The sequence below is a fragment of the Cricetulus griseus genome, chromosome 4 (genome assembly GCF_003668045.3).
Source record: "Cricetulus griseus strain 17A/GY chromosome 4, alternate assembly CriGri-PICRH-1.0, whole genome shotgun sequence".
Lineage (NCBI taxonomy): Eukaryota > Metazoa > Chordata > Mammalia > Rodentia > Cricetidae > Cricetulus > Cricetulus griseus.
The window spans coordinates 216,560,565-216,574,725 of NC_048597.1; the positions used below are offsets into that span (position 1 = coordinate 216,560,565).

The following is a 14,161-nucleotide window of genomic DNA, read 5'->3' on the forward strand; positions in this document are numbered from 1 at the left end:
TGTTCTCTCAGAATTTCCTGGTTGCTGGGGGTCTTGTTTTCAGTTTCTCATGGAACCTTGAAGTTCTGACTCCACTGCCCTTGATAAACAGACTGATTCTATATGGAACTTTCATTACCTCTCCCTTAAAAATAAGTCCATTCATAAAACTGGGTGCAGTCTGTGGCATTGCTTCTCCATGTTGGCTTCAGAAGAACACGATAGGTGGTTGTCAGGTCTTCAAAACACTCTAGTTAATGAGGTTTAAGAAAATGTGTTTTTTTGGGCCAGGCGGTGGTGGCACAAACCTTTAATCCCAGACTCGGGAGGTAGAGGCAGGTGGATCTCTGTGAGTTCGAGGCCAGCGTGGTCTCCAGAGTGAGTTCCAGGATAGCCAGGGCTACACAGAGAAACCTGTCTCTGAAACAACCGCCGCCCCTGCCCCCAAAGACAACACTTTTTTAGTAATAGATCCCTTCAGACCCGATTCTCACCTTTATCCTGCTGTTACTACTCCCCTAGTCGCGTACTCCTTACTCCCTGCGTGCTAACCGGCCACCTTCCTGGGTCTTAGTTGCCCCCTGTGTTCAGGTCATGTGAGTCTTGACCGACCTTTAACCTAGTACGTGGGAGTTGGGAGCGCTGGTTTGGGCACGTGAGCGCAGTGACCGTTGGGCACTGTTGTGCGGCCACGGTTGGGTGAGGACACAGCGGGGCTCCTTCCGGCCTAGGTTGGCCATAGTTTGGGGCAGTAGGGGCGGCGGGAAAGGCCTAGCGGGAAACCAGCTAAGGAAGCGTGGGGGTTGAGGGAGGCGAGGCGGGTTTCAGGCTCTCGCTGCTGTCTGGGGCCCTCTGAGAATGGCGGGCAGTCGTCCCCCCTGGAAGAAAAGGAAGGAGGATGAGGTGTGAGCCTAGATCAAACTGGAAATCGGGGGTGAATCTCGGCCTTTTGTTTAGCATCATTCTCGCGTTGTTCTGTGCAGTTCCGTTTATTACATAATAAGAGGCACGGTCGCTTTCAGGAAAATGTCTGAGAAACTCCGAAGATGCAGGAAGGAGCTGACTGCAGCCATAGACCGAGCCTTTGAAGGAGTCCGGCATTCCCAGGAGTGCGCGGGCCCGCAGAGGCTGGACGCCCCGTCGCTAGCCTCTGTGCCGGTGCACAGGCTGCTCTGCAGAAACCCGCTGGCCGCCTGCCCGTCTGCTGCCCCCTGCGCTGGGACCTCATGTGCTCCTGAGATTGAGAGCCCTGTCTTTGCGCCACACCATGTCCCAGTTAATGCAAAGCCCCTTCCTTTATACCCCAAAAGAAAACCTCTGACCAGCAAGGAAAATGTGTTGATGCACTCTTCCATTTTGGCACGTGAAAGACAGTTTTGGAGAGCTGCAGGAGATGGGGAAAACTGGAGAAAAGAAAGTTTAAGGTGATTCTAATTTAATAGCATCAATTAGGGAAAATTGTATCTTAAAAAAAAATGAAGATCCCAGATTTGATTCTTTAATAAGCTAGCCTTCTCTTGGGAGTGCTAAGAGTCTTACAGGAAATTCACACACATTTTTCAGAATCTGGCCCAACAGTTATGTTTTATTGTATGTATTTGTGGTGAGTGGTTGAAAGCTCTAGATATCCAAACAGTCATAGAAACTATGACACCCAAAGGGTAATCAGTGTTAAATAATTACTGTTAAATGTGTGGGTAGTGTTGAGGATTCAACCAAGGCCTCATGCATTCTAGGGCAAACATTCTACCACTGATCTGCAAGCCTTAGCAATGTTTTTCTTACACTTTGAGGGGTTTCCAAATTTGTATTTTGTATGTGTGGCTATTTTGCCTGCAAGCATGGCTCTGCACCACACGTAGTGCCTGAAAGGCTAGAAGGCTGTGGCATTGTATCCCCTGGAACTAGTGTTAGCTGTCATGGAGGTGCTGTTTGTCTAGAAGTACAGCCAGTGCTCTTAACCGATGAGCCATCTCTGCTGGGCCATGGTGGCTTTGATCCCAGCACTCAGGAGGGAGGCAGGTTGGATCTCTGTGAGTTCAAGGCCAGCCTGGACTGCAAAGCAAGTTCCAGGACAGCCAGGACTACACACACAGAAAACCTATCTTGGGGGGAAAAAAAAAAAGATTCGCCATCTCCAGCTGGTGATTTTTTTCTAATTTTTAAATTTTTATTAGTGTGTGTGTGTATACATATACATATACATAGTGTATATGTGTGTGGCTTGAGTGTAGTCAAAGGAAAACCTTCAGGAGTTGATTCTTTCCACTGTAGGTTCAGGGATCCAACTCAAGTCATCACGATTATATTTGCATTGCTGAGTCACTTTGCCAGCCTATTTTTGCTTTTTTAAAGACAGTCTAAAGTAGACCATCTGGCTTTCAACTCCTGTGTAGCTGAGGGTGACTTAGAACTCGGACTTCTGTTTCTGAATCTCAAGTGTAGGGATTAGAGGCATAAATTACCAGTCCTGAGTGATCTGATGTAAAAGAAACACTACAGTATGCTGCAGAAACAAAAGTAACCCACACCAGCTTCTGTGTTCAGAGCCTGGGCACTAGCCTTTGTCTTCCTCTGCCCACACTTAGATCCATGGCTAGGCCCTACTTCCTGGCTTTGTCTTTGTTTCAGTCAGGTGGTTGTGGCACACGCCTTTAATCCCAGCACTCGGGAGGCAGAGGCAGGCAGATCTCTGAGAGTTCCAGGCCAGCCTGATCTACAGAGCGAGTTCCAGGACAGCCAGGGCTACACAGAGAAATTCTGTCTTGAAAAAGGAAAACAAAAGGAAACAACGTGACTATCTCCTTTAGATACACTAAGTAGCTACAAACTGCCCCTTCCCAGGCACCTTGACTTAGAGCAGGGGTGATTGTATGTGATGTGACTTAGATGTGTGGCCGGCCATCCTGCCTGTCCCAAAGTCAAGGAATTGAGAAGCCATTTAACTGCAAATATATGTGTCGGTTTCGTAAACATTAATGCAGCTTGTAGTGGAATGTGTCACTATGTTGTTGTTCTTGGTTTCTTCACTGATTTAGATTCTGGTTAGTCTCATAGCATAAAAGGTAAATTTTAGTCTAAGCCGGTCATGGTGGCGTGTCTTGAATCCCAAGCACTCAAGAGGAATGGAGGTTTCTGAATTTGAGGCCATCCTGGTTTACACAGTTAACTTCCAGGCCAGCCAGGGCTGTGTAGTGAGACTGTCTTAAAACAACAGGGTCTAGAGAGATGGCTCAGAGATTAAAATCACTGGCTGCTCTTCCAGAGGTCCTGAGTTCAATTCCCAGACACCACATGATGGCCCACAGCCATCTGTAGTGAGATCTGATACCCTTTGGCATGTAGACAAACATTCCGGCAGAACACTATATACATAATCAGTTGTGTTTTGGATTATCTGAAGTTTTTCAACTGAAATAATATCTAATCCCCCATCTTCTACCCCTCCCCACACCCAATCGGGACTGCAGGAAGGATATGGAGAGAGACTTAAAAGTTGACTCAAATATGCTGCTCAGCAGTTCTAGCCAAGAGGTCACAAAGGATCTGCTAGATATGATTGGTAAGTAGAGAGCTTCCTTGGTCCTTCACACAGGCTACGAGTCCACATATCTTATTTGGTAAATTTAGTTTCAGAACTGTGAAATAATTAGTATTTCCCCTTTCTTCATCGAACCAGTAACCTAGTGAAAGGCCACAGGCCCATAAGATCATTACCCAAGTGTCTGTAATGATCTGGGGTTCCTGGAGGAACAGATAACAGCCTCTAGGCCTTAGTGCTTGAGCAAAGAGCTGAAGGAAATGGGATCCAGGCCTAAGGAGGAAGCGATAATAAGTAGTCCACCCAGGGGGGAAACACAACAGTGGAAGAAATCTTTCTTGTAGCCACCTGCCTTTAATTTCAGCACTTGGAAGGCAGAGGCATGCAGATTTGTATGAATTTGAGGCCAGCCAAGGCTGCAGAATGAGACACTGTTGCAATGAATAAAATCTCTTATCTCCCTGGAAGTAGCCACTTAGTATAGAACTGTATGTCCTATTAGTTTTCCTTTTGAAAAAAATTTTTTTTCTTTTTTGAGGCAGGGTTTCTCTGTGTAGTTTTGTAGACCAGGCTGGTCTCAAATTCAGAGAGATCCACCTGCTTCTGCCTCCCTAGTGCTGGGATTAAAGGCGTGGGCCACCACTGCCCAGCTGAAATATTTTTATTATTTTAATTATGTATATGTCTGTGTGTGGAGTTTTTTGTTGTTTTTCGTTGTTTTGTTTTTCAAGACAGGGTTTCTCTGTGTTTCCCTGGCTGTCCTAGAACTTGCTCTGTAGACCAAGCTGGCTTAGAACTCACAGAGATCCACCTGCCTCTGCCTCCCGAGTTCTGGGATTAAAGGTGTGTGCCACTCCTACTGCCCGGCTAAGCGGCTAAGCTTTTCTTTTTCAAACAGACTCTGACTAGGCAGGCCAGGGTGATCTGGAATTTGTAATCTTTCTGCTTGACTCAGAATTCTGAGTCCTAGGATAAGTGTTCAGCACCACACCCAGCAGTCAGATCTTTATACTGCACACATTTTGTATCTGCATGTTCTCTGAACTGTGTGTCCTATTCTAACTGACTCATTGCACAGTGGACCAGCAGCTCCTGGTTAAGGGATACATAGCCTCAGGCATTGCCAGAAACTGTTGACATGGAAGAATCTCCATGTTAGCAAGAACCCAAGGGAGGTCTAACAGGGGACTCAATGTTGGGCCCCAAATCCTCTCTGTAACTTTGGAAGACTGGCTGTCCTCTGATGGCCCCAGGACATAAGCTCAAGTCATCGCTGCTTCTGCTTGGACCTCCCAGCACCAATCAGCTTTCTGATTACCCTAAATGTCTTGCTTTTCATACCATCTTATCACCCCCCACAGGTCAGAGTGTTCTATAGAAGCAGGAACAAGCATGTATATTCCGTTTATACCTTTCTTGGGAATGGGCAGATAATTGGGGCTGGATGAATTCTGGGGTGTAAAAGGAAGGTATCAGGCCCACCTTAACACTGGTACTCACTTGCGTGTGCTGGGGTGGGAATGCCTCGTTCTGCATGCCTCTGGAATGCTTATCCATTTATGGTTTGTGTGTCTATTTGCTTGCTAGCTTGTGGTAGTATCAAGCTAGACAAAGGTTCTTTCACCAGTATTGTATTAGTTTTGTGGTTTTTAACTTATCCCTGAAATGTTCTCAGAAACTTCTAAGTAAAACTATAAAGCGTAATGTCCTTTTGTTGTTGCTTTAAGACCATACAAGTATCCGAACTATCGAAGAACTGGCTGGAAAACTAGAATTTGAAAATGAATTAAACCGTGTGTGTGGACGTTGCCAAGATTCACCCCTGAAGGAGGAGGCCTGGGCCCTGCTTGTGGACGAGAGCCCTCGGAAGGCTTTGGATGCTGACCCTGGTAGCCTCAAGCAGGCTTTTGATGATCAGAATATTGTTGAGACTGTTCTGGACTTGGAGGAGGACTATAACTTGATGACCTCTTTTAAATACCAAATAGAGTAGGAGAGTTGATTTGCAGCAGCCACATGGTTATCAGAAGCCAGTCTGTACAAGGGGTTGGCAGAGCCGGAATTGCTGCATCCTATTTAATTCCTGCTGAATTCCTGGGCCTTAATAGTCTGTGATTCTGAAATGTTTGGAGTTTTTGACTTGATAATTTTTAAAGTGTGTTTTTGATTGGTATTCAATATATGCAATACCCTTGGTAGGTTATGCCTCTGCTCTTTCTCCTCAAATTCTTTTATACAGAAAAGTATGGGAACTGTGACCAGGGTGGGTTTGTCACCTGGGACTAGCCCACCACAGGTAAGCTTGATTCAGAAGAGCCAGGCTTGGCTTGGGCCCTCTGTTACCTGTATCCTCTGCTCTCTTCACACACTGCACACAGGGATCCCTGTTTTCCTGTGGTCATGCTTTGCTCATGCCCTGATTTACCTACCTCCCTTACCTTCCTGTCCCTTCCCTACCCAGAGCGGTGCCCCTGTGCACATCTGCTTGAATCAGTTTCTGGTAGGATCCCAGGCTGTCTCCTTCAGAACCTAATGAATCCTCCACAGACATGTGGACCCTGTTGAGGTGGTTAGCAAGGTCAGTACAGGTTTACCTATCCACCATGGCCCCTGAACCGCACCATCCCACCATGCTGAGCCAAGACAGAGGAGGGACTAGGCCACTGTCCTCCTGAGGTCAGCACATCAGAAAAAAAAAAAAAAAAAAAAAAGTGTGAGGCAAGATGATTCAGTTATTTTAACAGCTATTTTAGTCTTGGGATCTGGCTCAGTGGTACTTGACTGTGTATGCAGCAGAGGCCGGGTACCACTTCATCTGGCAATCTCAGCACACCTAGCCACTTTTGTCAAATGGAACTCTGTGATGCGTGCTCACTGGGTTCCACCAGGGATGGCCTTGGGCATTGCTTGCCTGAGGCAAGAGAAAAGGACAAGTCTAACCAGTGGCTGCTCTTAGCTAACCTCTGTTTAATCCCTACAGGAGGGAGCAGATTCAGTAAACACAGCCTGTGGGTTAGAGGTCAGACGTGGAAGGCTCAGGTTGTTCTAGATGGAGGGACGTCAGCCTATTTGAGACTCATGTCCATAAAATACTTCTCAAGCCAGCATATTGCTTAACTATGTAGAAGTGAACTTTGGTTTTTTTTTAATTTTTATTTTACTTTTCAGAGAGACAGTATATATTCCTGGCTGTCCTAGAACTCTCTATGTAGAACAGGCTGGCTTCTAACTCAACAATCTGTCTCACAAAGGTGTACAACAGCAAACTCCACAGATGTAGAGGTAATTCCTGCCCTTACCTCTTTCCCCATCATAACCCACCCTTAAGGATGAACTAGAGTTGGTAACCCTTTTGATTTTTTGCTTTTTTGCTTTTTGTTTTCCTGTATAATCCTGGCTGTCCTGGAACTTACAGAGATCCTCCTGCCTCTGCCTCCTGAATACTGGGATTAAAGGCATGAACCACTACCATCCTGCTAGACTTGGTTACCCTTATCCAAAGACTAAAGAGGGTAAAATCACTGTAAACTTAGAATGGAGAAAGCTGCAGACCTGACAAATCATGAGAGTTTCCATCACTAGTAATGCCATGTAGACGATAGAACAAGAAGATAGGTGTGGTGGTGCATACCAGTATTCATAGAACTTGGGAAGCTAAGCAGCATGGCAAGTTCAGAGACCAGCCTGGTTCATGCAGTGAGGCCCTTTCTCAAAAAATGAAAAGGAGGGCTGGAGTGATGGCTCAGTGGTTGAGAGTACTTGCCCTTTACAGAGGGGCCCATGAGGGTAACTACAGCATAGTGCAGTGGCTCTCAACCTGTGGGTTGTGACTTGCAGGTTTGACCCTTTCACAGGAGTCACCTTAGACCATTGGAAAACACACTTTACAATTCATAACAGTAGCAAAATTACAGTTATGAAGTAGCAGCAAAATTTTATGGTGGGGGTCACCACATGAACTGTATATTAAAGGGTCACAGCATTAGGAAGGTTGAGAACCACTGCCATAGTGTGTTGAATGCCAATTTCAAAAAAGTGCTTTATCTGTGATACACTTACAAAACCCACAGTCCTCAGTCTGTAACCATGAGGCAAATGTTAGACAAACCCAGACAGGATCTTCTAGAATCCCTGACCAGAATTTCAGGATTGTCGAGTTCACAAAACTAGGATTCAGAACCTTTCACCAGCAGGACTAGGAAACATGTGAATCCTGGATTGTTTGCTAGCACATTAAGGGACATTTACATGAGTGAAATCTACATGAAGGCTGGGGTTTAATGTATTGATGCTGCTTTCCTGGCTTTGATAACTATCAGTTATATGTCAACACTGGGAAAGCTGGGCAGAGTTTACATATGCTCACTATATTTGAAGTTTTCTGTAAATCTAATGTTATTCCAAAATTTAACATTTAAAAATGCAGTCAACTGGGGCTGGAGAGTTGGCTCAGCAGTTATGAGCACTGGCTGCTTTTCCAGAGGTTCTGATCAATTCCCAGCAACCATATGGTAGATCACTATAAATAAATAAAAATTTTTAAAAATGCAATCAACTCCCAACTTTTTTTTAAAATGTATATCCAAAAATTTGTCCAGCCTTGTCTATAGAGTGAGTTCCAGGACAGCCAAGGCTACACAAGAGAAATTCTGACTCAAACAGCAACAAAATTATAGGGAATCATCAGAGAATTAGTTTTATAAAATAGTTTCTATTTTGCTAGGCAATGGTGGTACAAGCCTTTAATCCCAGCACTCGGTAGGCAGAGTTAGATGGATCTCTGTGAGTTTTAGGCTACCCTGGTCTCCATACAAATGGAGTTCCAGGACAGCCAGGTCTGCACAGAGAAACCTTGTCTCGGAAAAACAAACAAAAAACAGAAATGTGTCTGCAAATCAACCCCTGAACTCAGACATACTGGGCAAGCACTTTTCAGTAAGATTCATTCACAGCCCTAAGACATTTTTGCTCTATATCCACATCTCCATCAAGGAATCATGGGTATCTGTCACTAGGTACCTATCTGTCACCAACTGTCAGTTTGTGAGAACTGAATGGATGGATTCCAGGGCTACACAGGACTCCAGTAAGACGGCTGTCCTAAGGGTACTGGATCCTCAGGCTGGCTGTCCCAGTTGAATTAACTGGTCTGTGTGTACTCTGTAGCATTTCCGGCTTTGAAGGGGAGGTGGCTGCAGTGGATGAGGACAGAACTTAACTGTGGAACACTTTGAAGTGACAGGTTTGTTTTTTTTATGGGGTGATTAGCCCTGAGGAATGTGGCCCAATACAAGGAGAAGATAGAGAAGGAAGGATAGATGATTCAGGTTCCCTCTGGTAGATATACTTTGGTTTTGTTTTAGCTAAGGCTTTATGTGAAAATGTCTAAATGGGGAATACATTTCCTCACGGTAGAAACAGATGTTTGGCAAAGCAGGCAAGCCCCAAGTCTCTGACAGGCCAGCCCCGGATACTCAGGTGGACACACAAACTTCAATTGTTTAAATCCCCTGGCTCCATAATTTGCCCCTAACAGCCCTTCCTGCCTGTGTCATCTGCTCAGCGGGGAAGAGGAGGAACTGTGTTTCAGGAATTTGCTGAGAGGATATAGGCGCTTAAAATGTAGCGTTTAATAAAACTAAAGGGTTTCAGGCTCCAAAGGCATTCATGATGTGTGACAGTTGACCCTGGTCATGTCTGAGAAACTTTAAAATGTTTGACGTCATTTAGCTCCCTCCCCCGCAGTTCATCTTGGCACACCAATCACTGAATTGTTTCCGTGGAAACACCAAACTGCAATTTGGATTACGAGAACCAAAATAGAAACAAGGCAAATTGAAGAATAAATAGGAACAGTGGAACCTGCTAGCTGGAAACTGCAAATGCAAATCACAGCTTAAGGTGTATGAGAAGCTGGGCCCATCCACCCTTAGGGTTTTCAGGTTCTGAATCTGCATCCCACCAAGATGCTAGAGTCAAAGCTTTGGAATTAGACTGGTAGACTCTGAGAAGGCAAGAGCTAATCTGTAGATGTCCCTGAAACAAAAGGTTGGAGGGCTGGAGGCAGCCTGCTGCAGAGAGGGTTGGAGAGCAGGGGAAAGACACACCAGGCAGGGGCAGAACAGCTGTTGTCAGAACTTGAAATTGTGACACTGCCCTCAGACCAACTGGCCGTGCTCTCCACACTCCCCAGCATGGCTGCCCCTGGCTACCTTGATCTAGTTTAAGACCCTGCCCTTGATGTCTGCTGAGGTGAGTGCCAGGGCACCTATGAGCATGCCTTTGTGCCTGTGCCAGAGAGGGCCTTCCATCAAGCACCGGAAACCTGACTTCTCATCTCTGGCTCTCAGGGTTCCCCAACTCAGGGAATAGGACAGTGACCTCTGTCCTACTTTCCCTAACTCCTTGGCCTTCTCTTGGGCTTTCCCCTTTTAACCTCAGAGAAGATTCCAGAAGAATCAAGAGAACAGTTTGGGTTGCCTACATCCTTCACATTTACGCCCAGAACAAGCTAGTAGGATATTAAGGCCATCCTGACAGAGGTGAGATTGTAAGATGTTAATGTTCAAGGAAGACTGATTTGTGAAAAGGGCTCATCTAGGACCTATGTGGTACTTCTCTATGAGGAAGTACCGTTTCAGGAAAAAAAGAGAAAACAGGTAGGAGTCATGTAAATAGGGAGGCTTCATGAAGAAGCCATTTTCCTAATTGCCTGAGTGAGAATTGTTGAAAAGACTGTCATCCCCAGATCCCAGATCATGTAAGGTTCCGGCAATTTTTCTTCTTGGTGTGGGAGAACATTACTATTTTAGGTTCCAACTAAGTATTTACAGAAGGAACAAAGTTTTACTCAGGAAATGTATTCAACAATGGACCCAAGCCCTAGTGTGGAAGAACTCTGTCCTAAACTGTCTGAAAAAAATTAAAGAGTTTTGGCCTATGACTGACTTAAAAAAAAAAAAAAACTAAATTACAAACCTATCCAGGGAGAGCAGTGGGCACACTGGGTGAAGGAAGAGCTGCTAGGAATTGTCTATGAGGGACAAGGGCACGAACAGGAGCCTTTTGGAGCTTCTGAAGGAAGGGCAACAGAGGAAGGAGGGGCAGCAAAGGGGTTCTGCAAGGCTCAAATGTCAAGACGGGGCTTGTGGGAGGGTTTGTTTTGGTTATTATTATTGGTTTTTTAAGACAGGGTTTCTCTGTGTAACCCTGGCTGTCCCAGAACTCACTCTGTAAACAAGGCTGGCCTCAAACTCAGAGATCGCTTGCCTCTGCCTCCTGACTGGCTAAAGACAAGGTTTTTCAAAAGCTATTTGCCTAAAAATGCAGCCTCTGCCCCAGTATGTACCAAGTCAGACACTTTCCTGTGTGCTGGGGACACAGCAAAGACAAGGCGTGTGTTGTTCTTACTTCTGGAGTTTGTAACTCTGATCAAGGCAAGTGAAACAAGAGCAACTAGAACAAGAACAAGAAACTAACAAGAGCTAACAAGTGAAGCAAGAGCACTAACTCAGCTGTATCCGTGTGAGATAGAACAGCAAGGAGAGGGTGAACAGAGTGTACCCACAGGGTGTAAGGAGAGCACACACACACACACACACACACACACACACACCACATACACAGACACACACACACACACACACACACCACATACACATATAGACACACACACAGACACATACACAGACACACACACACCACATACACACACATATAGACACACACACAGACACATACACAGACACAGACACACACACACACACCACATACACAGACACACATACACACATCACATACACAGACACACAGACACAGACACCACATACACACATACTCCACATATAGACACACACACAGACACAACACAGACACACACACACACACACACACCACATACACAGACACAGACACCACATACACACATACTCCACATATAGACACACACACAGACACATACACAGACACACACACACACAGACACACACACCACATACACACACACACACCACATACACACACACACACACACACACACACACCACATACACACACACACACACACACACACACACAGACACAGACACCACATACACACACATAGACACACACACAGACACACTCACACACAGACACACACCACATACACGCACACACACTTTCCCCGCCTGCCCCCTCTCCAAATATAAAAGGGCCATTTTGCTGGTGATGTGAATTGATACTGGACTGTCAGGCAATTAATTGCTGTAGTCAGCTTCATTTCCATCCTGGAGTAACAGAGGGAGGAGCATTTAGCAGACTCTCCATCCTCCCCCTAGACCTCCCATTACATCATCCACCCCTGTGTAGCTACATACAGCTCTAGGAGCATCTGAAGAGCCAAAAATGTTGTGTTCCAGGGACGTGATTGAGACTGGGTCATGCTCACCAAGTCTGGCAGGAACAAAAAAAAAAAAGCCAAAGGAATAAAATAAGAAACAGAATACCCTTTTCTGATGATTGCCAGAGACAGGCAGTGTAATTTTTAACTATCTCAACCTTGTTAGGAGATAAATTTACCACTTATTCTATAAAAACACCCAGCTCCTGGAATACTGAATCACACTGAACTTTGACATCATCACACAAAGTGAAGTACTTCTGAAGAATAGAGCATGCTCTAACAGCACAGCCTGACGACACAGGGCCCATTTTTGGCATTTTACAGTTAGATGATTCAAGAAGGACTCAGTCATATACACTAATTGAAAAGAACTTTAAATTCACAGGTTCTCAACTTTGGATTCAAATATTAAAACAACAAACATCAACAAAGATAAAAACAAAACAACAAATACCACATTGTTCAACAGAAATAAGGTCTTTTGGTCTCAAAGCTTCCTTCTAGTGGCTTGGTGAGCAACTGTAGTCAGTCTGGGAAGGACTGGAGGGGCCACCCTTCTGAGCACAAGCAATGAAGCCCAGCAGGGGTCGCAATGGAGGCTGCAGAGGGGAAGATTAAACAGCCAGCCTATGTGGTCCACAGGAAGAAGCTAGCACAGCCAGAGGCAGAATCCAGGCTTGAACTATCTTGGTCTAAGAGAAGACAGCTGTGATTTCCCATATAGATGGGAGGTCCAGGCTACAGAAAGCCCTTGGTCTGGAAATAAGAGAACAGACCAGTGTCTGGTACCCTGCCAATGGTGTCATAGGCAGATTAAAGAATTACAGAATTTTGCAGGACGTTGGTGGTACATGCCTTTAATCCCAGCACTCAGGAGGTAGAGGCGGATCTCTGAGTTTGAGACCAGCCTGGTCTACAGAGCGAGTGCCAGGATAGGCTCCAAAGCCACAGAGAAACCCTGTCTCGAAAAAACCAACAACAAAAAGACAGAATTTTATGTGAAACACACTCCTGAAAACAAGTTGAGTCACTCTTTTCTTCAACAGTTTAGTCTCTGGTGGCTGGAAAATGGCTTGGAAATGGGCAATTCTACTTAACTTCCTTCACTGTCCCTTTTCTGTTCCTGCCTTCCTTCCCTTCTCCACTCTCTCTCTCCCTCTCCTCCAGACCTCTTTCTTTTGTGACACAGAGTCACTGTGTGGCCTGGGCTGTCTCAACCCCACCGAAATTACAAGCATGTCCTATCACACCCAGAGATTCAGTTGCGTGGTTTTTCTTCTTTTTCCCCTTTGCCTATGTTGGTGTGTTGTGTGGGCATGTTTGGGGATGGGTGCACACGTGTGTGGGAGTCTGAGGTTACTGTTAGGAGCCACCTCAATCAGTCACCAGAACTCAGATACGGCTAGTTTTGTTAGACAGTGTGTTCTGGGGATTCTGTCTCCACCTTCTAAGGCTAGAATTACAGACAGGCTGACTCACCCATACAGCATTTTTATGTTGGTTTCTGGGGATCTGAACTTTATTTCTCACATTTGTGTGGCAAGTGCTTTAACTGCTGAGCCACCGTCCTGCCCATTTTTAATTTTGGTGTTTTTCTAAATTATAAAGAAATACATATGTGTTGCAAACATTAAAACATTTCAAAGTCAGTCATGGTGGTTTATGTCCATAACCCCAGCATTTGAGAGGCTGAAGAAAAGGGATTGCCATGAGTCTGAGCCTCGTCTGGACTTTTATTTATAATGGATTCCAAGTAATCATGAGGTACGGGGTCTTCCAAACAAAAATAACAAAAGCCATCAACAAGACATAAACGTCAAAGTCTAGTATAAAAGCTGTTTGTGGGCTAGAGAGATGTCTCAGAAGTTAAGAGCACAGACTGCTCTTCTAGAGGTCATGAGTTTAATTCCCAGCAACCACATGGCTTACAACCATCTATAATGAGATCTGGTTCCCTCTTCTGGTGTGCAGACATACATGCAGGCAGAATAGTGTATATCATAATAAATAAATCATCAAAAAGAAAAAGCCTTTTGCTTGGCCAGGCAGTGGTGCCCATACCATTAATCCCAGCATTTGGGAGGCAGAGACAGGTGGATCTCTGAGTTTGAGGCCAGTCTGGTCTACAAAGTGAGTTTCAGGGCAGTCAGGACTGTTACACAAAGAAGCCCCGTATTGAAAAAAACTACAACAAAAAAGTTTTGTTTTGTTTTGTTTTGTTTTGTTTTGGTCAGGCATGGTGGTGCACACTTTTAATC

General features: G+C 45.1%; 1 protein-coding gene across 1 annotated transcript; it reads left to right on the forward strand.

The window, feature by feature from the left end:
• Positions 1 to 66: 66 nt before the first annotated feature.
• Positions 67 to 5,723, forward strand: CUNH3orf62 (chromosome unknown C3orf62 homolog). The gene is made up of 3 exons (XM_027414563.2): positions 67 to 1,403; positions 3,450 to 3,541; positions 5,248 to 5,723. The coding sequence occupies exons 1-3, from the start codon at positions 1,006 to 1,008 to the stop codon at positions 5,511 to 5,513; spliced, it is 756 nt and encodes a 251-aa protein (XP_027270364.1). The 5' UTR covers positions 67 to 1,005; the 3' UTR covers positions 5,514 to 5,723.
• Positions 5,724 to 14,161: the final 8,438 nt, after the last annotated feature.